This window comes from Oncorhynchus clarkii, unplaced genomic scaffold (assembly GCF_045791955.1).
Source record: "Oncorhynchus clarkii lewisi isolate Uvic-CL-2024 unplaced genomic scaffold, UVic_Ocla_1.0 unplaced_contig_1382_pilon_pilon, whole genome shotgun sequence".
Taxonomy (NCBI): domain Eukaryota; kingdom Metazoa; phylum Chordata; class Actinopteri; order Salmoniformes; family Salmonidae; genus Oncorhynchus; species Oncorhynchus clarkii.
In genome coordinates, this window is record NW_027259066.1 from 280 (window position 1) to 27,607 (window position 27,328).

A 27,328-nucleotide genomic window follows, 5' to 3' on the forward strand; every position below is an offset into this window, starting at 1 on the left:
ACAGAGAGAGAGACAGACAGAGAAAGAGATACAGAGAGAGAGAGACAGAGAGAGAGAGAGCGAGACACAGAGAGACACAGAGAGACACAGAGAGAGAGAGACGCAGAGACAGAAAAAGCGATTGAGTGAATGTGAGTGAGTTTGCCTTTATACTCAACTATAGAGAATGAGTGGCCTTGTGGTTAGTGTCTGCCCTGAGATCGTTCCCTGGTTGAGTCATACCAAAGACTGTATTAATGGAACCAGGGACTCAACATTGTGGAACTCAGCATTAAGGACGTGGAACTCAGCATTGTGGAACTCAGCATTAAGGAAGTGGAACTCTGCATTGTGGAACTCAGCATTAAGGACGTGGAACTCTGCATTGTGGAACTCAGCATTACGGATGTTGAACTCAGCATTAAGGAGGTGATTGGGCGTCCTGTCCAGGGGGTGTAGCTACTAGTTAATATGTTCCATCTTTACAACCTCTGTTTATTAACAGTCACTCTGTGACGTCCCCCCATCTCCCCCCCATCTCCCCCCTCTCCCTCTCCCCCATCTTCCTCTCCACCTCTCACCTGTTCCCTCCCATGTTCCCCTGCGGGGGCCAACCGTTAATGTCAGGCAAGCCCTGAAAGGCGGCATTGCCCTGGCCCTGCTGTTGCATTATGGGAGACTGGGCGTGGGCCATCCTGGGGGACAGCAGGGGACTCTGGGGTGTGGTGGGCCCTCCAAACCCTCCGTCAGGCTGCTGGGACATACCTGGTGGGGTTAGAGGTCAGGGGTCAGGGTTAAACGACATACTCTGATCACCATGTGGGTTGTAACAATACATTGAATAAATAAAACACTTTTTCTTGAGAGACAAAATCACAAAGTGCTGGAGCGCTACTTTAAAATATCTTTTCAAACTGACCTGTATAAAAGGTGTACATTTACACTAGTAATCTAAAATGTGAAGTTAGCAATTATCAATACAGGTATAATTCATTATTATAGAGTACATACAGGCACAAACACAATGCCCATAACACACACAGGAAACATAAAACAACTAATGACTGAAACAGACCAATCACATCAGTTATTATCTGCTGACCTATTACGCGTTTAAACACAAAGTTATGATTAAGGTCATGTGATAAGGGTGTAGGGTTTAGGGTTTAGGGAGTGTGCAGGCATTAAAGGGGGAGTGAGGACTACACGCAGGTTAGTGTGTGTCCCAAATTAAAACATATTCCTTCCACTATGGAGGCAATAGGGTACCATTGTGTGAGCAGTCAAAAGAGGGGTAGGGAGAGGAGGTACGAGAGGACGAGGGAGATAGGAGAGAGAGAGGGAAGAGGGGTAGGGAGAGGAGGTACGAGAGGTCGAGGGAGAGAGGAGAGAGAGAGGGAAGAGGGGTAGGGAGAGGAGGTACGAGAGGACGAGGGAGATAGGAGAGAGAGAGGGAAGAGGGGTAGGGAGAGGAGGTACGAGAGGACGAGGGAGATAGGAGAGAGAGAGGGAAGAGAGGTAGGGAGAGGAGGTACGAGAGGACGAGGGAGACAGGAGAGAGTGACAGGGAAGAGAGGTAGGGAGAGGAGGTACGAGAGGATGAGGGAGACAGGAGAGAGAGAGGGAAGAGGGGTAGGGAGAGGAGGTACGAGAGTACGAGGGAGACAGGAGAGAGAGAGGGAAGAGGGGTAGGGAGAGGAGGTACGAGAGTACGAGGGAGACAGGAGAGAGAGAGGGAAGAGGGGTAGGGAGAGGAGGTACGAGAGGACGAGGGAGACAGGAGAGAGAGAGGGAAGAGGGGTAGGGAGAGGAGGTACGAGAGGACGAGGGAGACAGGAAAGAGAGACAGGGAAGAGGGGTAGGGAGAGGAGGTACGAGAGGACGAGGGAGACAGGAGAGAGAGACAGGGAAGAGGGGTTGGGATAGAGGGAAGAGAGGACGAGGGAGACAGGAGAGAGTGACAGGGAAGAGGGGTAGGGAGAGGAGGTACGAGAGGACGAGGGAGACAGGAGAGAGAGAGGGAAGAGGGGTAGGGAGAGAGGGAAGAGAGGATGAGGGAGACCGGAGAGAGAGAGGGAAGAGGGGTAGGGAGAGGAGGAACGAGAGGACGAGGGAGACAGGAGAGAGAGCAGGGAAGAGGGGTTGGGAGAGAGGGAAGAGAGGACGAGGGAGACAGGAGAGAGAGAGGGAAGAGGGGTAGGGAGAGAGGGAAGAGAGGACGAGGGAGACTGGAGAGAGAGAGGGAAGAGGGGTAGGGAGAGGAGGTACGAGAGGACGAGGGAGACTGGAGAGAGAGAGAGAAGAGAATCTTTATTTTGGTGCGTGACAACGTATGGGATTATCTGGGAGAATAAGCGAGTTAATAACAATACAATTTATGCCTGATTCAATATTGATCTAATTGATATGAAATAATGGGAAAGTCTCTAATCACCAGTCAAATGGGCCAGTAACCGAAAGGTCGCTGGTTCGAAATCCCCGAGCAGACTAGGTGAAAAATCGGTCGATGTGCCCTTGAGCAAAGCACTTAACACTAATTGCGCCTGTAAATCCCCCTGGATAAGAGCGTCTGCTAAATGACTAACATGTTCATGTAACATCAAGCAGCCTAAGACCCAATAAAGGGCGCTGTAACACACAGGGTCAATGTTTCAGTGAATGCAGCACTACCATGGAACGGGAATCTAGTTCATACAGTATGTCTATATATAGTATAGTTGTATATATAGTATGTGTGTCTGCTGCCCTCTAGTGGAATATATTTTTTAGGGCCTAAATCATGGGTTCTTAAACTACGGGTCAGGACCCAACGTGGGCCCTGGGCAGGTGAGAGGTGGGTCGCGAAGTTTTGAGAATACATCTATAATCTTCAATTTGGGTCGTTGGGAGGAAGATGTGGGTCTCGAGAGGACGGTACATTTTGAATTTGGGTCTCGAGCTGAAAAATTTTAAGAACTGCCCCTCCCCCTCTCTCCTCATTGGACTAGAGGAGTATGATTGTACCGTGGTGGAAAACTGACACAGTTATTGACTATTGTCTAAATTAATTATATTTCAGTTGATTATTTGAATGATATCTTATAAGAACTATTTTCTGTTTTTGTATTAATTTGTTAGCAATTTAGTGGTACAATTCTTGTAATGCTGTGCGACTGGAGTCCAGAGCGATTAGCGCCTTTTTGACGTCGGGTTTCAGTTTAATTATTTACAAAATATTATCTATATTATTATTATAAAATATAATCACGTTTTTTTGACAGGGGAATAATTTTCCAATCATTGAAAATATATGTATATTGTTTAAATAATTCTGTTCCACTGTTCAACCAGCAGAATAATGTTCTGAACCGGGTCCAACCAGCAGAATAATGTTCTGAACCGGGTCCAACCAGCAGAATAATGTTCTGAACCGGGTCCAACCAGCAGAATATTGTTCTGAACCGGGTCCAACCAGCAGAATAATGTTCTGAACTGGGTCCAACCAGCGGAATAATGTTCTGAACCGGGTCCAACCAGCAGAATAATGTTCTGAACCGGGTCCAACCAGCAGAATAATGTTCTGAACCGGGTCCAACCAGCAGAATAATGTTCTGAACCGGGTCCAACCAGCAGAATAATGTTCTGAACCGGGTCCAACCAGCAGAATAATGTTCTGAACCGGGTCCAACCAGCAGAATAATGTTCTGAACCGGGTCCAACCAGCAGAATAATGTTCTGAACCGGGTCCAACCAGCAGAATAATGTTCTGAACTGGGTCCAACCGGTTTATATCGTTCCGTTCTGTTTTAAACCGCTTCTATTCTGATTTGTTTTTACATTTAGCTGGACATTAAGTTACTTCACCAAGCAGATGGAGAGTCGTTAGGAAAGTCGTTAAAAGCTATTTGTATTTTGCCGTAACAGCAGGGTTTAATCATAACGGAAGAGAAACACACACACACACACACACACACACACACACACACACACACACACACACACACACACACACACACACACACACACACACACACACACACACACACACACACACACACACACACACACACACACACACACACACACACACACACACACACACACACACACACACACACACACACACACACACACACACACACACTTTCTGCCATTTTCGATGAGTGTGGACATTTACCAGCCGAAAGTGAACGAGAGAAATTGTGCAAATTAACCCGAGTTATGAGAGACATGCTTGACTGAAGGAAAAGAAGAATGGAGAGGAGGACAACAGAGCTAGGAGGAAGGACAGGGGAACGTACGGTTTTACCGGTTTAGCCCACAAGGGGGCGCCAAAAACACACACACGAAATGAGCACAAGTAATAGTGAATTTCCATGGAGGCTGGTAGGAAGCACAGGGGCAAATGTACAGATAACTCCAGAGCCCTTTGACTTCTCAAACACGGCAGAAAGCTAACAATCCATCTCCTTATTAATTCAGCCACTTACTTAGATAACTAACAAGTACCCATATACACAGCTGGAAGAGTATGGCTCATCTTAGACAGTTCTAACATACAGGGCACAGGGAAAGTATTCAGACTGAATACTCATGTAAATGTGATATTTCAGATAACATTTTTTTATATATCTGCAAAAATACCTGAAAACGTGTATTGTATGTAGATTGATGAGGGAAAAAAAGTATTTTAATCAATTTTAGAATAAGGCTGTAATGTAATAAAATGTGGACAAAGTCAAGGGGTCTGAATACTTTCTGAATGCACTGCATCTGATGGCAAACATTTAGTAGTGAATTGCATGAAGGGTAACTTCATCACCTCATGTGTGTCACTTTCACAACAGAGAGACTAACCAATAGAAATACTGTAGAACTCTGTGGAGTCACCAGCTCCCACAACAGAGAGACTAACCCATAGAAATACTATAGAACTCTGTGGAGTCACCAGCTCCCACAACAGAGAGACTAACCCATAGAAATACTGTAGAACTCTGTGGAGTCACCAGCTCCCACAACAGAGAGACTAACCAATATAAATACTGCAGAACTCTGTGGAGTCACCAGCTCCCACAACAGAGAGACTAACCCATAGAAATACTGTAGAACTCTGTGGAGTCACCAGCTCCCACTTTCACAACAGAGAGACTAACCCATAGAAATACTGTAGAACTCTGTGGAGTCACCAGCTCCCACAACAGAGAGACTAACCCATAGAAATACTGTAGAACTCTGTGGAGTCACCAGCTCCCACAACAGAGAGACTAACCTATAGAAATACTGTAGAACTCTGTGGAGTCACCAGCTCCCACTTTCACAACAGAGAGACTAACCCATAGAAATACTGTAGAACTCTGTGGAGTCACCAGCTCCCACAACAGAGAGACTAACCCATAGAAATACTGTAGAACTCTGTGGAGTCACCAGCTCCCACAACAGAGAGACTAACCTATAGAAATACTGTAGAACTCTGTGGAGTCACCAGCTCCCACAACAGAGAGACTAACCCATAGAAATACTGTAGAACTCTGTGGAGTCACCAGCTCCCACAACAGAGACTAACCAATAGAAATACTGTAGAACTCTGTGGAGTCACCAGCTCCCACTTTCACAACAGAGAGACTAACCCATAGAAATACTGTAGAACTCTGTGGAGTCACCAGCTCCCACAACAGAGAGACTAACCCATAGAAATACTATAGAACTCTGTGGAGTCACCAGCTCCCACAACAGAGAGACTAACCCATAGAAATACTGTAGAACTCTGTGGAGTCACCAGCTCCCACAACAGAGAGACTAACCAATAGAAATACTGCAGAACTCTGTGGAGTCACCAGCTCCCACAACAGAGAGACTAACCCATAGAAATACTGTAGAACTCTGTGGAGTCACCAGCTCCCACTTTCACAACAGAGAGACTAACCCATAGAAATACTGTAGAACTCTGTGGAGTCACCAGCTCCCACAACAGAGAGACTAACCCATAGAAATACTGTAGAACTCTGTGGAGTCACCAGCTCCCACAACAGAGAGACTAACCTATAGAAATACTGTAGAACTCTGTGGAGTCACCAGCTCCCACTTTCACAACAGAGAGACTAACCCATAGAAATACTGTAGAACTCTGTGGAGTCACCAGCTCCCACAACAGAGAGACTAACCCATAGAAATACTGTAGAACTCTGTGGAGTCACCAGCTCCCACAACAGAGAGACTAACCTATAGAAATACTGTAGAACTCTGTGGAGTCACCAGCTCCCACAACAGAGACTAACCAATAGAAATACTGTAGAACTCTGTGGAGTCACCAGCTCCCACTTTCACAACAGAGAGACTAACCCATAGAAATACTGTAGAACTCTGTGGAGTCACCAGCTCCCACAACAGAGAGACTAACCCATAGAAATACTGTAGAACTCTGTGGAGTCACCAGCTCCCACAACAGAGAGACTAACCCATAGAAATACTGTAGAACTCTGTGGAGTCACCAGCTCCCACTTTCACAACAGAGAGACTAACCCATAGAAATACTGTAGAACTCTGTGGAGTCACCAGCTCCCACAACAGAGAGACTAACCCATAGAAATACTGTAGAACTCTGTGGAGTCACCAGCTCCCACAACAGAGAGACTAACCCATAGAAATACTGTAGAACTCTGTGGAGTCACCAGCTCCCACAACAGAGAGACTAACCAATAGAAATACTGTAGAACTCTGTGGAGTCACCCACTTTCTCTTCACAACAAACACGTGACTGGCTCAACTGTTCTGGGGAACTATTGACAAGCTACATAATGTAAAAATTATGTGACGAGTGAAATGAAGAACGCAATCTGCTTGATCTCTTAGCATGTTGCACAAGTTGACTGTAGGTATTTACTTATAGTATATTGGATGCAGTGTCGCAGCAGTCTAAGACACTGCATCGCAGTGCTAGAGGTGTCACTACAGACCCTGGATCGATCCCAGGCTGTGTGGCAGTCGGCCGCGACCGGGAGACCCATGAGGCGTTTCCTCCGACACGTTGGTGCGGCTGGCGTCAGGGTCAAGGGGGGGCAGTGTGTCAAGAAGCCGTGCGGCTTGGTTGGGCTGTGTGTCGGAGGACGCACGGCTCTCGACCTTCGCCTCTCCCGAGTCCGTACGGGAGTTGCAGCGATGAGACAAGACTGTAACTACCAATTTGGATTTGGGGTAAAACAAGTCAAAACGTCCAACAACAAAAAAGTATATTGATGATATGGGAATAACCCCGGTATACAGTGTACACGGTACACCAACCAACCCTAACACACACACCAACACGGGGGTTTGGTACTCTATATCATCTACTGCATCTTTATGTAATACATGTATCACTAGCCACTTTAAACTATGCCACTTTGTTTACATACCCTACATTACTCATCTCATATGTATATACTGTACTCGATACCATCTACTGTATCTTGCCTATGCCGTTCTGTACCATCACTCATTCATATATCTTTATGTACATATTCTTTATCCCTTTACACTTGTGTCTATAAGGTAGTAGTTGTGGAATTGTTAGCAAGATTACTCGTTGGTTATTACTGCACTGTCGGAACTAGAAGCACAAGCATTTCGCTACACTCGCATTAACATCTGCTAACCATGTGTATGTGACAAATAAAATTTGATTTGATTTTGGGTTATAAGGCAGTTTGGGAACTGAAAGGCACTGAGCTTCTGTATATGAGGGCTGACTACAGCCCCAAACTGTCCTGCACCCGTCATCATCATCTGGGAGAGCCATGCAGGGGGCAGAGAGAGGAGGGCAGGCTGGGGGAGAGGGGGGAGGAGAAGGGGCTGGTAGAGGGGTGAGGAGGAGGAGGAGGGGGTTAAGCCAGGGGCTGGGCCTGTACTGTTACCGTAGCTGGGTGGGAAGGGGAACTGCTGAGGGTTGGTGGTCTGGGGGATCCGGGGGTTACTCAGCCCTCCTGATTGGCCACTGGCAGCAGCCATGTTGGCGGCGGCCATATTGGGAGGTAGGTTGAGTCCCTGGGCTCTCATCACCATGTTCCTCTGTTGTTGTTGTTGTTGTTGTTGTTGTCTCTGGTGCTCCAGCTGGCGTTGTCTGAGGTGGTTACTGAGCAGCTCCCGCTGACGCTGGGCTAACATCTGAGCATTGATGGTCCCCTGGAGGGAGAGGCGGAGAAAGGGATTGAACTAGATGTTTCTTACAAAAATGTTATGCTGAATTAAATTACATTTCTATCATATTCCATTACTATGTGAGAATTTCAGTAAATTACCTGGTTGGGTTGTTGTACTGTAGAGGATCATATTGATATATAATCTCAGTTACCTGGTTGGGGTTGTTGGACTGTAGAGGTTCATATTGATATATAATCTCAGTTACCTGGTTGGGGTTGTTGGACTGTAGAGGTTCATATTGATATATAATCTCAGTAAATTACCTGGTTGGGGTTGTTGGACTGTAGAGGATCATATTGATATATAATCTCAGTAAATGACCTGGTTGGGGTTGTTGGACTGTAGAGGTTCATATTGATATATAATCTCAGTTACCTGGTTGGGGTTGTTGGACTGTAGAGGATCATATTGATATATAATCTCAGTAAATTACCTGGTTGGGTTGTTGGACTGTAGAGGATCATATTGATATATAATCTCAGTAAATGACCTGGTTGGGGTTGTTGGACTGTAGAGGTTCATATTGATATATAATCTCAGTTACCTGGTTGGGGTTGTTGGACTGTAGAGGTTCATATTGATATATAATCTCAGTAAATTACCTGGTTGGGGTTGTTGGACTGTAGAGGATCATATTGATATATAATCTGAGTTACCTGGTTGGGGTTGTTGGACTGTAGAGGTTCATATTGATATATAATCTCAGTAAATGACCTGGTTGGGTTGTTGGACTGTAGAGGATCATATTGATATGTAATCTCAGTTACCTGGTTGGGGTTGTTGGACTGTAGAGGATCATATTGATATATAATCTCAGTTACCTGGTTGGGGTTGTTGGACTGTAGAGGATCATATTGATATATAATCTCAGTTACCTGGTTGGGGTTGTTGGACTGTAGAGGTTCATATTGATATATAATCTCAGTTACCTGGTTGGGGTTGTTGGACTGTAGAGGGTTATATTGATATATAATCTCAGTTACCTGGTTGGGGTTGTTGGACTGTAGAGGATCATATTGATATATAATCTCAGTAAATTACCTGGTGGGGTTGTTGGACTGTAGAGGATCATATTGATATATAATCTCAGTTACCTGGTTGGGGTTGTTGGACTGTAGAGGTTCATATTGATATATAATCTCAGTTACCTGGTTGGGGTTGTTGGACTGTAGAGGTTTATATTGATATATAATCTCAGTTACCTGGTTGGGGTTGTTGGACTGTAGAGGTTCATATTGATATATAATCTCAGTTACCTGGTTGGGGTTGTTGGACTGTAGAGGATCATATTGATATATAATCTCAGTAAATTACCTGGTTGGGGTTGTTGGACTGTAGAGGATCATATTGATATATAATCTCAGTTACCTGGTTGGGGTTGTTGGACTGTAGAGGATCATATTGATATATAATCTCAGTTACCTGGTTGGGGTTGTTGGACTGTAGAGGATCATATTGATATATAATCTCAGTAAATTACCTGGTTGGGGTTGTTGGACTATAGAGGATCATATTGATATATAATCTCAGTTACCTGGTTGGGGTTGTTGGACTGTAGAGGTTCATATTGATATATAATCTCAGTTACCTGGTTGGGGTTGTTGGACTGTAGAGGTTCATATTGATATATAATCTCAGTAAATTACCTGGTTGGGGTTGTTGGACTGTAGAGGATCATATTGATATATAATCTCAGTAAATTACCTGGTTGGGGTTGTTGTACTGTAGAGGATCATATTGATATATAATCTCAGTAAATTACCTGGTTGGGGTTGTTGGACTGTAGAGGATCATATTGATATATAATCTCAGTTACCTGGTGGGGTTGTTGGACTGTAGAGGTTCATATTGATATATAATCTCAGTAAATGACCTGGTTGGGTTGTTGGACTGTAGAGGATCATATTGATATGTAATCTCAGTTACCTGGTTGGGGTTGTTGGACTGTAGAGGTTCATATTGATATATAATCTCAGTTACCTGGTTGGGGTTGTTGGACTGTAGAGGATCATATTGATATATAATCTCAGTTACCTGGTTGGGGTTGTTGGACTGTAAAGTTGGGTTCATATTGGACACACCACTCATCTGGATCATCATTGGCTGGCGGTTCTGAGGAGAACAGGTTAACAGGTAACAGGTTAACAGGTATGTTAACGATAAACACTTTGAAAGGAGTAGCTAGCCTACTAGCCAGCTAAACAATGATGATACATTCATTTGTATACTTCCCTGTTCTCTACCATTCCCCAGTCTGTGTTCTGTACCATTCCCCAGTCTGTGTTCTGTACCATTCCCCAGTCTGTGTTCTGTACCATTCCCCAGTCTGTGTTCTGTACCATTCCCCAGTCTGTACCTTTCCTGTCTGTCTGTCTGTCTGTCTCGGTACCTGTTGTACCTGTAGCCGGTGCTGCAGCTGTAACCTCAGTGTATTAGGCTGGTTAGGAACCACCCCTTGGGGCCTCAGCCCTGGTCGTTGCTGCATCCTCATGATGGGGTATCCTGGTCTGGGGCTCATCTGGCCAGCCATGGGGTGGAAGCCTTGCCCTGTGGGTAGAAGTGGGGGAGGGGGGGGGGGATCCATTCAGTTGAGAATCACAATTACTCTGAGCCAAGGTAACAATCATAAAAAATGTAAAAGTTATAATTTTCTCATGTCTCTCTGAAGCAACAACATAGTGATGTTCAGAATATCAAATTGCAATAACATGTAGAATCGTGATATACAATCGCAATACGGATTGAATTGTGATCCTCCATAACGTGATAATATTGAATTGTGAACTCCCTGATTGCCAATTCTCAGCCCTACCTGTGGGGTCCTGCATGGGTCTGCCGGACCCAGGGTCGTGGTATCCTCTCTGGGCTAGATGGGAGCCTGGTGGGGGGTCCTGCATGGGTCTGCCGGACCCAGGGTCGTGGTATCCTCTCTGGGCTAGATGGGAGCCGGGTGGGGGGTCCTGCTGGCCGTACACTGAAGGCTTCTGGTCCAACAACATGGACGGGTCTGAAGAGAACTGGTCCTGATCTACAGACTGACCCCGGAGAAAGACAGGAGACGAGAGGATACGATGTATTTAGACAGAAAATAGACAAGAGACAATAAAGAACGGGAGCAATGGAGACTCCACCGAGGAGGAAGGGGAGGACCATCCTCCTCAGTGAATTTCATAAAAATATATATTTTTTAATGAATTTAAAAAGTTATCCTTTTTAGGCACTAAATATATTCACGTCACCAAATAATTTATAACACACTGTTTTGCAATGAAGATCTACAGTAGCCTCAACAGCACTCTGTAGGGTAGCACCATGGTGTAGCCAGAGGACAGGTAGCGTCTGTCCTCCTCTGGGTACATTGACTTCAATACAAAACCTAGGAGGCTTGTGGTTCTCACCCCCTTCAATAGACTTACACAGTAATTATGACAACTTCCGGAGGACATCCTCCAACCTATCAGAGCTCTTGAAGCATGAACTGACATGTTGTCCACCCAATCAAAGGACCAGAGAATGAATCTAGTACTGAAAGCATAAGCTACAGCTAGCTAGCACTGCAGTGCATACAATGTAGTGAGTAGTTGACTCAAAGAGAGAGAAAGACAATAGTTGAACAGTTTGAACAAATACATTTCTTCAAAAATGAAGGAGAAGCAAAGGAGAGAGAGATTGTATTTTCTTTTCACTTTCAGTTTCACTTACTTAGCTAGCAAACGCAGCTAGCTAGTTTAGCCTACTGAAACAACCTGATCAAGCAGAGGGATGCTATATTAGCTAGCTGGCTATAACAGAGGGATGCTATGTTAGCTAGCTGGCTATAACAGAGGGATGCTATGTTAGCTAGCTGGCTATAACAGAGGGATGCTATGTTAGCTAGTTGGCTATAACAGAGGGATGCTATGTTAGGTAGCTGGTATAACAGAGGGATGCTATGTTAGCTAGCTGGCTATAACAGAGGGATGCTATTTTAGCTAGCTGGCTATAATAGAGGGATGCTATGTTAGCTAGCTAGCTAGAACAGAGGGATGCTATGTTAGCTAGTTGGCTATAACAGAGGGATGCTATGTTGGCTAGCTGGCTAGACCAGAGGGATCCTATGTTAGCTAACTTTGGTGCGAAAAGTGCAAATCAATCCCAGAACAGCAAAGGACCTTGTGAAGATGCTGGAGGAAACGGGTACAAAAGTATCTATATCCACAGTAAAATGAGTCCTATATCGACATAACCTGAAAGGCCGCTCAGCAAGGAAGAAGCCACCGCTCCAAAACCCCCATAAAAAAAACAGACTACGGTTTGCAACTGCACATGGGGACAAAGATCGTACTTTTTGGAGAAATGCCCCCTGGTCTAATGAAACAAAAATAGAACTGTTTGGCCATAATGACCATCGTTATGTTTGGAGGAAAAAGGGGGGGGCTTGCAAGCCGAAGAACACCATCCCAACTGTGAAGTGCGGGGGTGGCAGCATCATGTTGTGGGGGGGCTTTGCTGCAAGAGGGACTGGTGCACTTCACAAAAAAGATGGCATCATGAGGAAAGAAAAGTATGTGGATATATTGAAGCAACATCTCATGACATCAGTCAGGAAGTTAAAAGCTTGGTCGCAAATGGGTCTTCCAAGTGAACAATGACCCCAAGCATACTTCCAAAGTCGTGGCAAAATGGCTTAAGGACAACAAAGTCAAGTATTGGAGTGGCCATCACAAAGCCCTGACCCCAATCCTATAGAACATTTGTGGGCCGAACCGAAAAAGTGTGTGTGAGCAAGGTCTACAAACCTGACTCAGTTACACCAGCTCTGTCAGGAGGAATGGGCCAGAATTCACACAACTCATTGCGGGAAGCTTGTGGAAGGCTACCCAAAATGTTTGACCCAAGTTAAATAATTTAAAGGCAATGCTACCAAATACTAATTGAGTATGTAAACTTCTGACCCACTGGGAATGTGATGAAAGAAATAAAAGCTGAAATAAATAATTCTCTCTACTACTATTCTGACATTTCACATTCTTAAAATAAAGTGGTAATCCTAACTGACCTAAGACAGGGAGTTTTTACTAGGATTAAATGTTTAAATGTATTTGGCTAAGGTGTACTGTATGTAAACATCTGACTTCAACTGTACAGCTGGTGTTCATTGAAGTCCACAAGAGAAGGGAACAGGTGACAGGAAGAGAGCGCATAGATCCGAGAAGGAATACAACGTGGCTGCTATAAATGTGAACTGTGTTTACACGTGACCAGGGGTGTATTCATTCTGCCTATTCTGTTGAATTTTCTTTTTTCTTAAACGGAAGCAAACATAACGAAACGGGGATAAACATACCTGAATTTGTCCAATAGAAACTCTTGTTTGCAACTGTTGGACTAATGATTAGACTCTAGATCAGCTAGATGCAGACAAGAGTGTACAAGGTGGTATTGAAAGTGTCACCTAAACATTTTCTGTCGACCTGTGTACCCCTACGTTGTAAACTGTCATTCATAGTGTAGGTTAATAAAGCCGTGCTCATGAAAATATATTTTGGAGTCCTCCCTCATCTTAAACGGCACTGACCTCCACAAGTGCACAAGTAACCAGTGGTCCTCCGCAAGTTAACCCACTGTTCCCAGGCTGTCATTATGTAAATAAGAATTTGTTCTTAACTGACTTGTCTAGTTAAATAAAACATTTATTATATAAATTATTCCTGTCTGTACAAAGTGGAATAACATATTTCAAAATACTACACGAGAGAGCATGATTTAGCTGTGGATCGTTTGACATCACAAATTACAAAAGGAATTTTGTTAGCAGCACGCGGCAAATAGCTGACTGTTGAGATGAGGCGGTCAGTGAAAACACATCTAAAATAATCCCAGACCAAATATTCCAAAATGCATAGCGGGGAAAACACAAAAGACAAAGAACAAAAAAACAGATCTGTCTTTAGTTATCAAAATTCTCAACTCCCAAATTGAGTTGACAGTAGGCCTACAGCCCATCTTATTGGCCCATAGCCCTGGTGAGTGTGTACACTCAGTCTTTATCATTGGCTTAGGGCAATATAACTTCCTCCTTCAGGCTAGATGATGTCACATAACTTCTTCCTTCAGGCTAGATGATGTCACATAACTTCTTCCTTCAGGCTAGATGATGTCACATAACTTGCTCCTTCAGGCTAGATGATGTCACATAACTTCCTCCTTCAGGCTAGATGATGTCACATAACTTGCTCCTTCAGGCTAGATGATGTCACATAACTTCTTCCTTCAGGCTAGATGATGTCACATAACTTCCTACTTCAGGCTAGATGATGTCACATAACTTCCTCCTTCAGGCTAGATGATGTCACATAACTTCCTCCTTCAGGCTAGATGATGTCACATAACTTCCTACTTCAGGCTAGATGATGTCACATAACTTCCTCCTTCAGGCTAGATGATGTCACATAACTTCCTACTTCAGGCTAGATGATGTCACATAACTTCCTCCTTCAGGCTAGATGATGTCACATAACTTCTTCCTTCAGGCTAGATGATGTCACATAACTTCCTCCTTCAGGATAGATGATGTCATCTTGTAAAGTTTCTCCTTTTCGCAGGCTGAGATTATATCATATGGTTAGATTCAACACCAGGTTGTTGCAGATAACTTTTTTGTGGTATTTCATTAAAGATTGTGCTAGTCTGTCTCCATTCATGTTGTGTCGTAGAATTGCATGAATTGTGTTTAATAAAAAAAAGCCTGATCTTCTCGGATCCTCTAGCCGGGGCTGAGCTCCGAATGAGTCTCTAGCCGGGGCTGAGCTCCGAATGAGTCTCTAGCCGGGGCTGAGCTCCGAACGAGTCTCTAGCCGGGGCTGAGCTCCGAACGAGTCTCTAGCCGGGGCTGAGCTCCGAACGAGTCTCTAGCCGGGGCTGAGCTCCGAACGAGTCTCTAGCCGGGGCTGAGCTCCGAATGTGTCTCTAGCCGGGGCTGAGCTCCGAATGTGTCTCTAGCCGGGGCTGAGCTCCGAATGTGTCTCTAGCCGGGGCTGAGCTCCGAATGTGTCTCTAGCCGGGGCTGAGCTCCGAATGTGTCTCTAGCCGGGGCTGAGCTCCTAATGAGTCTCTAGCCGGGGCTGAGCTACGAACGTGTCTCTAGCCGGGGCTGAGCTCCTAATGTGTCTCTAGCCGGGGCTGAGCTCCGAATGTGTCTCTAGCCGGGGCTGAGCTCCTAATGGGTCTCTAGCCGGGGCTGATGAAAAAATAGCTTCCCCAAACTCTAAACTCTATGGGAACAGAGTAGAGATAGAGGAGGAGAAATAGACTGTATAGGCCTAGATTACAAAAAGAAGGACAACTCTAGTGACAGGTGAGTGTCCCCAGAGAGAAGAAGAGAAGATAGATAGAAGAGAGGGATCAGAGATAGAGGAATGGACTGATCACAGAGTAGTTAAGAGAGAGGGATAGAGGGATATTAATAGATGAAAAACACTACAGTGACTGCTGAATCGTACCTGTCCCATCAGAGTAGGTATCCCCAGGGCTCTGTCTATCTCCTCCAGGCCATCAAAGTCCTTCAGCACTGTGTAGAGCTGTGACATGAGAGCCCCCTCATCACTAGAACCCCCCTCACCAGGACCCCCAGTCCCCTGGCCGCCGGGCCCCGGACCCCCACACAACACCTCCTCCTCCTGCTGGGGGGCATACACAGACCTGGAGAGGGAGAGAAGGGGAGGGAGGGAGGGAGAGGAAGAGAAGGGGAGGGAGGGAGGGAGAGGAAGAGAAGGGGGAGGGAAGGAGAGGAAGAGAAGGGTAGGGAGAAGAGGGGAGGGGGAAGAGGGAGAGAAGGGGGGAAGGTTAAATAACCATAAGTTATTTTAACCACTTCTCTGTGCTGTAGTTAACTGATCCAAACCGTTTTAAAGTGGTTAGTCTGAACTATAAGAGTTGCTCCAGCGCCGACAGACAACGGTTCTGGTAAAAGAAGGATGTGGCAGGTTCTGGTACAGTGTGTGACATGTTCTGGTACGGTCGCTGCAGTAGTGATTGTAGGACAGAGGCCCGTGTAAAGTAGTCTCATGTAGTGTCCAGTAGAGTAGTACGGAGGGCTGGTTACCTGTTCTGGTTGAAGGCCTCAATAGGTATCATGCTGTCTGGCCATGGAGCCGTCTGATTGGGTGGAGCCTGTTGCTGGGAGAACTGGTGGGCCCGCATGCCCATCTCTTTAAAGAGGGAGAGATTCAAATAATATAACTTTATTTACCCCATGGCTATCTATATATAGATTCAAATAATTTAACTTTATTAACACCAAGCCCATCTATATATATATAGAGAGAGATATTCAAATAATATAATGTTATTAACCTCATGCCCATCTATATATAGAAATTCAAATAATATAACTTTATTAACTCCATGCCCATCTATATATACAGTGGGGCAAAAAAGTATTTAGTCAGCCACCAATTGTGCAAGTTCTCCCACTTAAAAAGATCATCAACATCTAGTGGAAAGCCTTCCCAGGAGATTGGAGGCTGTTATAGCAGCAATGTTCCTACATCTAGTGGAAAGCCTTCCCAGAAGAGTGGAGGCTGTTATAGCAGCAATGTTCCAACATCTAGTGGAAAGCCTTCCCAGAAGAGTGGAGGCTGTTATAGCAGCAATGTTCCAACATCTAGTGGAAAGCCTTCACAGAAGAGTGGAGGAGGTTATAGCAGCAAAGGGGGAACCAACTCCCTATTAATGACCATGATTTTGGAATGGAGGTGTCCACATACTTTTGGCCATGTAGTATACCATTATTAACCCCATGCCCATCTCTTTATGGACAGAGATTCAAATGAATATAACTTTATTAATCCCATGCCCATCTATATAGAGAGAGAGATTCAAATAATATAACTTTATTAACCCCATGGCTATCTATAGAGATTCAAAAAATATAACTTTATTAACCCCATGGCTATCTATAGAGATTCAAATAATATAACTTTATTAAACCCATGCCCATCTCTTTAAAGAGAGAGAGATTCAAATAATATATCTTTATTAACCCCATGGCGATCTATAGAGATTCAAATAATATAGCTTTATTAACCCCATCTCTTTATGGACAGAATCAAATTAATATAACTTTACTAACCCTATACTCATCTCTTTAGAGAGAAATGTTCAAATGAATATAACTTTATTAGAGAGAGACATTAAAATGTATATATAACTTTATTAACCCCATGCCCAAACCAGACTGAGCTGCTCGAGATAGGTAAGTTGCTTAGTGGTTAGAGTGTTGGACCAGTAACTGAAAGGTTGCTAGACCGGATCCCCGAGCTGACAAGGTAAACATGTTGTTTTGTCCCTGAACAAGGCAGTTAACCCACTGTTACCCGGTGTAGGCCGTCATTGTAAATAAGAATTTGTTCTTAACTGACTTGTCTAGTTAAATCAAGGTTAAATAAAAAAAAATATGACAACTGGCATTAGACAGTGTATCAGGGTGTTGTTCCTCTGACTGGCCAGCAGGTGTCAGCTTTATCCCAAATATGTTACATCAATTGGTGGGTCCCCAAGCCCAATGATGAGAAACACTGATCTGTGAAGTGGATAGACCATGACAAATATATATTCTAGAGCAACCCTGGCATAGAACTAGAAACGGTAGATATGCAGTCTCACCGTTGACCATCATCTGCGACTGCAGCATCTGCCTGGGTGCAGGTCCTGGTAGACTGCTGGGTCTCATGAGGCCCCCGGGGCCTCCAGGGTTGGGCCCCATACGGCTGTGCATCGTCCCCTGCTGACCTGGGGCCCCAGGAGGAGGGACCGAGGCTGAACCGCTCTGACCCGGGCCCCCAGGACCCCAACCCCCCTCCTCCTGAATGCCCTGCCGAGGACCACTCACTAGACCTGGAGGGGGGGGGGGGGGGGGGTAGACGGAGGGAGGGAGAGAGAGATCACGTGAGTGAGTAAATGTGTGGGGAGTGTCAGAGGGAAAAAGTGAGGGACATCAATATACCGCCCATCTACAAGGACAGAAGTCAACTTCATTTTGTTCACACTTCCCACATTTGCCAGTATCCCCCCAACCACAGTTCAGGGGTTAGAGGTCGTTTTCAGAGTGGGCGTTTCTGTGGCCCGTCTGTGAGTCAGAGTGCCGTGGCCCGTCTGTGAGTCAGAGTGCCGTGGCCCGTCTGTGAGACAGAGTGCCGTGGCCCGTCTGTGAGTCAAAATGAAAGTGAGAGGAGAGGAGCTGGCAGTGTGTGTCTGTGTGTGTGGGTGACTCCGACTCCCTCAACTTCCTGCACGGAAACAGGAAGTGACTCACTGTGACGTGTCATCGGTCCCCACAGAGAGAGAGAGAGAGAGAGAGAGAGAAAAAGCTGACGTGTCAGCCGGTAGCATAGAGAGGGGCAGCGAGTGTATTCCGTTACACACGTTTCTTTGAGTGCTGACTTCGATGACTCCTGACCAGGGAAACCTCGTACTACATAGCATGAAAAGGTCAAGAACATCTGCTAAATTACTGTAAATGTAAATGTTTGTTGAGTATTTGTAGATCAGGGAAAATACACAAATAAAAGCGTGAGCCTTCGCTCTGACGGCTCCACCCACCTGCGAGGTTGGCCTGGTTGGACATCACGGCGGCGTGGTTTCCCATGATGCCTTGCTGCTGCTGCTGTAGTGTGTAGTGGCTGGGGGTCCTCATGGGGGGATACTGGCCCTGCGGGGGCCGGCCCCCTGACATGTTCATATCCAGGGATACACTCCTCAAAGGCAAACCCTTACCTGGACCCTGGCCCCCCGGACATCCGTAGTCTAGAGAGTGTGAGAGAGTGAGTGAAGGAGTGAGTGAGTGACAGTGAGAGAGAGTGAGTGAGTGAGTGACAGAGTGAGAGAGAGAGAGAGAGTGAGTGAGTGAGTGACAGTGAGTGAGTGAGTGAGTGAGTGAGTGAGTGAGTGAGTGAGTGAGTGAGTGAGTGAGTGAGTGAGTGAGTGACAGTGAGTGAATGAGTGAGTGAGTGACAGAGTGAGAGAGAGAGAGCAGGTGTAGTGACACATTTGAGATAAATAAAACATGCTAATCGGATACACGGTAACATGGTCTACACGGTAACATGGTCTACACGGTAATATGGTCTACACGGTAACATGGTCTACACTGTAACATGGTCTACACTGTAACATGGTCTACACTGTAACATGGTCTACACGGTAACATGGTCTACGCGGTAACATGGTCTACACTGTAACATGGTCTACACTGTAACATGGTCTACACGGTAACATGGTCTACACGGTAACATGGTCTACACGGTAACATGGTCTACACTGTAACATGGTCTACACTGTAACATGGTCTACATGGTAATATGGTCTACACTGTAACATGGTCTACACGGTAATATGGTCTACACGGTAATATGGTCTACACGGTAACATGGTCTACACTGTAACATGGTCTACACTGTAACATGGTCTACACTGTAACATGGTCTACACGGTAACATGGTCTACACGGTAACATGGTCTACACGGTAACATGGTCTACACTGTAACATGGTCTACACTGTAACATGGTCTACACGGTAACATGGTCTACACGGTAACATGGTCTACATGGTAATATGGTCTACACTGTAACATGGTCTACACGGTAACATGGTCTACACTGTAACATGGTCTACACTGTAACATGGTCTACACTGTAACATGGTCCACACTGTAACATGGTCTACACGGTAACATGGTCTACACTGTAACATGGTCTACACTGTAACATGGTCTACACGGTAACATGGTCTACACTGTAACATGGTCTACACGGTAACATGGTCTACACTGCAACATGGTCTACACTGTAACATGGTCTACACTGTAACATGGTCTACACGGTAACATGGTCTACACTGTAACATGGTCTACACTGTAACATGGTCTACACTGTAACATGGTCTACACGGTAACATGGTCTACACTGTAACATGGTCTACACTGTAACATGGTCTACACGGTAACATGGTCTACACTGTAACATGGTCTACACGGTAACATGGTCTACACTGCAACATGGTCTACACTGTAACATGGTCTACACTGTAACATGGTCTACACGGTAACATGGTCTACACGGTAACATGGTCTACACTGTAACATGGTCTACACTGTAACATGGTCTACACGGTAACATGGTCTACACTGTAACATGGTCTACACTGTAACATGGTCTACACTGTAACATGATCTACACTGCAACATGGTCTACACTGTAACATGGTCTACACTGTAACATGGTCTACACTGTAACATGGTCTACACGGTAACATGGTCTACATGGTAACATGGTCTACGCTACATAATGATTGACACACTGACGTACTGACCAGTCACATACATTGAGCAGCTGTTTATGAGGGCAGGTTTTAGTATCTGTGTGTGTGTGTGTGTGTGTGTGTGTGTGTGTGTGTGTGTGTGTGTGTGTCTAGGAGGGAGTGTGAGACAGTACTTGTACTGTACTGTATATGTATGTGCCTGTCAGATGTGTGTGTGTGTGTGTGTGTGTGTGTGTGTGTGTGTGTGTGTGTGTGAGAGAGACACACTCACTGCCTGGCCCCATGCCTCGCTGCATGCCCCTCTGCTGCTGCTGTGTTGCCATGGCGTTGGGGTTGCCAGGGCTGGTTTCCTGGGTGATGTGCAGTATGTCGTTGATGATAGTCTGTTTGTCCAGGGAGGAGGGGAGGGAGGAGGGCTGGACACACTGCAGCTCATCAAGGATTTCATCCAACTCTGAAGACTACAGGAGAGACAGGGAGGAGGGTTAGGAGAACACATACATGTGAGTCATTTAACAGACTCTCTGATCCAGAGACTCTACAGTCGTGAGTCATTTAGCAGTCTCTCTGATCCAGAGATTCTACAGTCGTGAGTCATTTAGCAGTCTCTCTGATCCAGAGACTCTACAGTCGTGAGTCATTTAGCAGTCTCTCTGATCCAGAGATTCTACAGTCGTGAGTCATTTAGCAGTCTCTCTGATCCAGAGACTCTACAGTCGTGAGTCATTTAGCAGTCTCTCTGATCCAGAGATTCTACAGTCGTGAGTCATTTAGCAGTCTCTCTGATCCAGAGACTCTACAGTCGTGAGTCATTTAGCAGACTCTCTTATCCAGAGAGACTTACAGTAGTGAGTCATTTAGCAGACTCTCTGATCCAGAGACACTACAGTAGTGAGTCATTTAACAGACTCTCTGATCCAGAGACACTTACAGTAGTGAGTCATTTAGCAGACTCTCTGATCCAGAGACACTACAGTAGTGAGTCATTTAGCAGACTCACACACACACACACACACACACACACACACGGCAGAGGGAGTTGTGTTAGAAGACACATCACAACGAGCCTGCACGTCCCAGCTGGCTTAGAACCTATTCAACTACAACCAGCCTGCACGTCCCAGCTGGCTTAGAACCTATTCAACTACAACGAGCCTGAACGTCCCAGCTGGCTTAGAACCTATTCAACTACAACGATCCTGCACTTCCCAGCTGGCTTAGAACCTATTCAACTACAACGAGCCTGCACTTCCCAGCTGGCTTAGAACCTATTCAACTACAACGAGCCTGCACTTCCCAGCTGGCTTAGAACCTATTCAACTACAACGAGCCTGCACTTCCCAGCTGGCTTAGAACCTATTCAACTACAACGAGCCTGCACTTCCCAGCTGGCTTAGAACCTATTCAACTACAACGAGCCTCCACTTCCCAGCTGGCTTAGAACCTATTCAACTACAACGAGCCTCCACTTCCCAGCTGGCTTAGAACCTATTCAACTACAACGAGCCTCCACTTCCCAGCTGGCTTAGAACCTATTCAACTACTACAAGCCTGCACTTCCCATGTCCCAATAACAGTGAGGGTAGTCTACTGTAGGTAGAGCGCAAAACACACATCCACACCAAAACACACATCCACTTTCATACCAAAACACACATCCACACCAAAACACACATCCACACCAAAACACACATCCACTTTCATACCAAAACACACATCCACTTTCATACAAAAACACACACCCACTTTCATACCAAAACACACATCCACTTTCATACAAAAACACACACCCACTTTCATACCAAAACACACATCCACACCAAAACACACATCCACGTTCATACCAAAACACATATCCACACCAAAACACACATCCACACCAAAACACACATCCACACCAAAACACACATCCAAACTAAAACACACATCCACACTAAAACACACATCCACACCAAAACACACATCCACACCAAAACACACATCCACACCAAAACACACATCCACTCCAAAACACACATCCACACCAAAACACACATCCACTTTCATACCAAAACACACATCCACACTAAAACACACATCCACTCCAAAACACACATCCACACTAAAACACACATCCACAACAAAACACACATCCACTTTCATACCAAAACTCATATCCATTAATGTATTTCAATTGACTGACTTCTATGAACTGTAACTCAGCAAAATTGTTGAAACTGTTGCATTTACACACACACACACACACACACACACACACACACACACACACACACACACACACACACACACACATCCACTTTCATACCAAAACACACATCCACTTTCATACAAAAACACACATCCACTTTCATACCAAAACACACATCCACACCAAAACACACATCCACACCAAAACACACATCCACACCAAAACACACATCCACTCCAAAACACACATCCACTTTCATACCAAAACACACATCCACACCACAACACACATCCACACCAAAACACACATCCACACCAAAACACACATCCACACCAAAACACACATCCACACCAAAACACACATCCACACTAAAACACACATCCACACCAAAACACACATCCACTCCAAAACACACATCCACACCAAAACACACATCCACTTTCATACCAAAACACACATCCACACCAAAACACACATCCACACCAAAACACACATCCACACCAAAACACACATCCACACCAAAACACACATCCACTTTCATACCAAAACACACATCCACAACAAAACACACATCCACACCAAAACACACATCCACTCCAAAACACACATCCACACTAAAACACACATCCACAACAAAACACACATCCACTTTCATACCAAAACTCATATCCATTAATGTATTTCAATTGACTGACTTCTATGAACTGTAACTCAGCAAAATTGTTCTGTTGCATTTACACACACACACACACACACACACACACACACACACACACACACACACACACACACACACACACACACACACACACACACACACACACACACACACACACACACACCTCTCTCTCCCCATCTCTTCCCCTCTCTCTCTCTCCATCTCTTCCCCCCTCTCTCTCTCCACCTCTTCCCCTCTCTCTCCCCATCTCTTCCCCTCTCTATCCATCTCTTCCCCTCTCTCTCCCCATCTCTTCCCCTCTCTGTCCATCTCTTCCCCTCTCTCTCCATCTCTTCCCCTCTCTCCATCTCTTCCACTCTCTCTCCCCATCTCTTCCGCTCTCTCTCCCCATCTCCTCCCCTCTCTCTCTCTCCATCTCTCCCCATCTCTTCCCCTCTCTCTCCCCATCTCTTCCCCATCCCGTCCCCTCTCTCTCCCCATCTCTTCCCCTCTCCCTCTCTCCATCTCTTCCCCTCTCTCTCTCCATCTCTTCCCCTCTCCATCTCTTCCCCTCTCTCCCTCTCTCCATCTCGTCCCCTCTCCATCTCTTCCCCTCTCTCTCCCTATCTCTTCCCCTCTCTCTCTCCATATCGTCCCCTCTCTCCATCTCTTCCCCTCTCCATCTCTTCCCCTCTCTCTCTCCATATCGTCCCCTCTCTCCATCTCTTCCCCTCTCTCTCTCTCCATCTCGTCCCCTCTCCATCTCTTCCCCTCTCTCTCTCTCCATCTCGTCCCCTCTCCATCTCTTCCCCTCTCTCTCTCCATCTCTTCCCCTCTCCATCTCTTCCCCTCTCTCTCTCTCTCCATCTCGTCCCCTCTCCATCTCTTCCCCTCTCTCTCCCTATCTCTTCCCCTCTCTCTCTCCATATCGTCCCCTCTCTCCATCTCTTCCCCTCTCTCCATCTCTTCCCCTCTCTCCATCTCTTCCCCTCTCTCTCTCTCCATCTCGTCCCCTCTCCATCTCTTCCCCTCTCTCTCCCTATCTGTTCCCCTCTCTCTCTCCATATCGTCCCCTCTCTCCATCTCTTCCCCTCTCCATCTCTTCCCCTCTCTCTCTCTCCATCTCGTCCCCTCTCCATCTCTTCCCCTCTCTCTCTCCATCTCGTCCCCTCTCCATCTCTTCCCCTCTCTCTACCCATCTCTTCCTCTCTCTCTCTCTCCATCTCTTCCCCTCTCTCTCTCTCCATCTCTTCCCCTCTCTCTCTCTCCATCTCTTCCCCTCTCTCTCTCTCCATGTCATCCCCTCTCCATCTCTTCCCCTCTCTCTCTCTCCAACTCGTCCCCTCTCCATCTCTTCCCCTCTCTCTGTCTTTTTCACCTCTCCCCCCTCTCTCTTTTTCACCTCTTCTGAAAACTAGCAATGTTAATATGAATAAAGGAGGAATGTGTGATGCTTGAGCTAGTTACCTGACAGGACTGGAAGGAGAGGGGAGCTAGTTACCTGATAGGACTGGAAGGAGAGGGGAGCTAGTTACCTGACAGGACTGGAAGGATAGGGGAGCTAGTTACCTGATAGACTGGAAGGAGAGGGGAGCTAGTTACCTGACAGGACTGGAAGGAGAGGGGAGCTAGTTACCTGATAGACTGGAAGGAGAGGGGAGCTAGTTACCTGACAGGACTGGAAGGAGAGGGGAGCTAGTTATCTGACAGGACTGGAAGGAGAGGGGAGCTAGTTACCAGACAGGACTGGAAGGAGAGGGGAGCTAGTTACCTGAACGGACTGGAAGGAGAGGGGAGCTAGTTATCTGACAGGACTGGAAGGAGAGGGGAGCTAGTTACCTGATAGGACTGGAAGGAGAGGGGAGCTAGTTACCAGACAGGACTGGAAGAAGAGGGGAGCTAGTTACCTGACAGGACTGGAAGGAGAGGGGAGCTAGTTACCTGATAGACTGGAAGGAGAGGGGAGCTAGTTACCTGACAGGACTGGAAGGAGAGGGGAGCTAGTTATCTGACAGGACTGGAAGGAGAGGGGAGCTAGTTACCAGACAGGACTGGAAGGAGAGGGGAGCTAGTTACCAGACAGGACTGGAAGGAGAAGGGAGCTAGTTATCTGACAGGACTGGAAGGAGAGGGGAGCTAGTTACCAGACAGGACTGGAAGGAGAGGGGAGCTAGTTACCTGAACGGACTGGAAGGAGAGGGGAGCTAGTTACCTTATAGGACTGGAAGGAGAGGGGAGCTAGTTACCAGACAGGACTGGAAGGAGAGGGGAGCTAGTTACCAGACAGGACTGGAAGGAGAGGGGAGCTAGTTACCTGATAAGACAGGAAGGAGAGGGGAGCTAGTTACCTGACCGGACTGGAAGGAGAGGGGAGGGGAGCTAGTTACCAGACAGGACTGGAAGGAGAAGGGAGCTAGTTACCGGACAGGACTGGAAGGAGAGGGGCACTAGTTACCTGACAGGACTGGAAGGAGAGGGGAGCTAGTTACCGGGCAGGACTGGAAGGAGAGGGGAGCTAGTTACCAGACAGGACTGGAAGGAGAGGGGAGCTAGTTACCAGACAGGACTGGAAGGAGAGGGGAGGGGAGCTAGTTACCTGATAGACTGGAAGGAGAGGGGAGCTAGTTACCGGACAGGACTGGAAGGAGAGGGAAGCTAGTTACCTGACAGGACTGGAAGGAGAGGGGAGCTAGTTACCTGACAGGACTGGAAGGAGAGGGGAGCTAGTTACCGGACGGGGACCGGCCCACAGTCAAAGGAGAGGGGACCGGCCCACAGTCAAAGGAGAGGGGACCGGCCCACAGTCAAAGGAGAGGGGACCGGCCCACAGTCTAAGGAGAGGGGACCGGCCCACAGTCTAAGGAGAGGGGACCGGCCTACAGTCAAAGGAGAGGGGACCGGCCCACAGTCTAAGGAGAGGGGACCGGCCCACAGTCAAAGGAGAGGGGACCGGACCACAGTCAAAGGAGAGGGGACCGGCCCACAGTCAAAGGAGAGGGGACCGGCCCACAGTCAAAGGAGAGGGGACCGGCCCACAGTCAAAGGAGAGGGGACCGGCCCACAGTCAAAGGAGAGGGGACCGGCCCACAGTCTAAGGAGAGGGGACCGGCCCACAGTCTAAGGAGAGGGGACCGGCCCACAGTCTAAGGAGAGGGGACCGGCCCACAGTCTAATGAGAGGGGACCGGCCCACAGTCAAAGGAGAGGGGACCGGCCCACAGTCAAAGGAGAGGGGACCGGCCCACAGTCAAAGGAGAGGGGACCGGCCCACAGTCATAGGAGAGGGGACCGGCCCACAGTCAAAGGAGAGGGGACCGGCCCACAGTCTAAGGAGAGGGGACCGGCCCACAGTCTAAGGAGAGGGGACCGGCCCACAGTCTAATGAGAGGGGACCGGCCCACAGTCAAAGGAGAGGGGACCGGCCCACAGTCAAAGGAGAGGGGACCGGCCCACAGTCAAAGGAGAGGGGACCGGCCCACAGTCAAAGCAGAGTGTGTCACTGATCACATAAAGAGGTGGTGCTGCCCTGGCAATGTCACACACACACAGGAAGTGAGTAAACGGTGCTGGCATACAGGAAGATATGGCAGGAAGAGAGGACCTTAATGAGGTCAGTGAGGATGTCATGCGCTCTGATCATCCCCCTTTTCTCTCCTCTCGTCTTCCCTCCTCCATCTTATATTCTCCACCTCTACATCCCTCTCCTTTCCTTATCTATCTTCCACACTATCCTCCTCTCAGAAACCCAATCACTTGCATTCTATCCTTCCTCTCCTCCCACCCACCTCCCTCTACTCTACTCCCTTCGCCTCTTCCTCCCTACCTCTCCTCTCCTCCCTCCCTCCGTCCCTCTCTCCTCCCACCCGCCCCCCTCTCCTCCCACCCAACTCCCTCTACTCCCCTCTCCTCCCTCTCCTCCCACCCACCTCCATCTACTCCCCTCTCCTTTCCTTCCTCCCTCTCCTCCCACCCACCTCCCTCTCCTCCTCCTTCCTCTCCTCCCACCCACCTCCCTCACCTCCCCCTCCGCATCCCACTTCTCCCTCCGCAT

The 27,328-nt window shown here is 46.9% G+C and overlaps 1 protein-coding gene across 1 annotated transcript; it reads right to left on the reverse strand.

The window, feature by feature from the left end:
- Nucleotides 1-222: 222 nt before the first annotated feature.
- On the reverse strand, nt 223-27,328 carry LOC139399466 (nuclear receptor coactivator 2-like; the record flags this gene model as incomplete). Its single annotated transcript, XM_071144881.1, has 12 exons — nt 27,296-27,328; nt 20,704-20,893; nt 18,715-18,918; nt 17,779-18,009; nt 16,217-16,322; nt 15,615-15,813; nt 10,946-11,168; nt 10,532-10,680; nt 10,168-10,245; nt 7,848-8,115; nt 561-744; nt 223-421 (listed from the first exon to the last, which is right to left on the reverse strand). Coding segments are annotated over exons 1-12 (2,064 nt in total), but the record flags the coding sequence as incomplete, so codon positions are not given.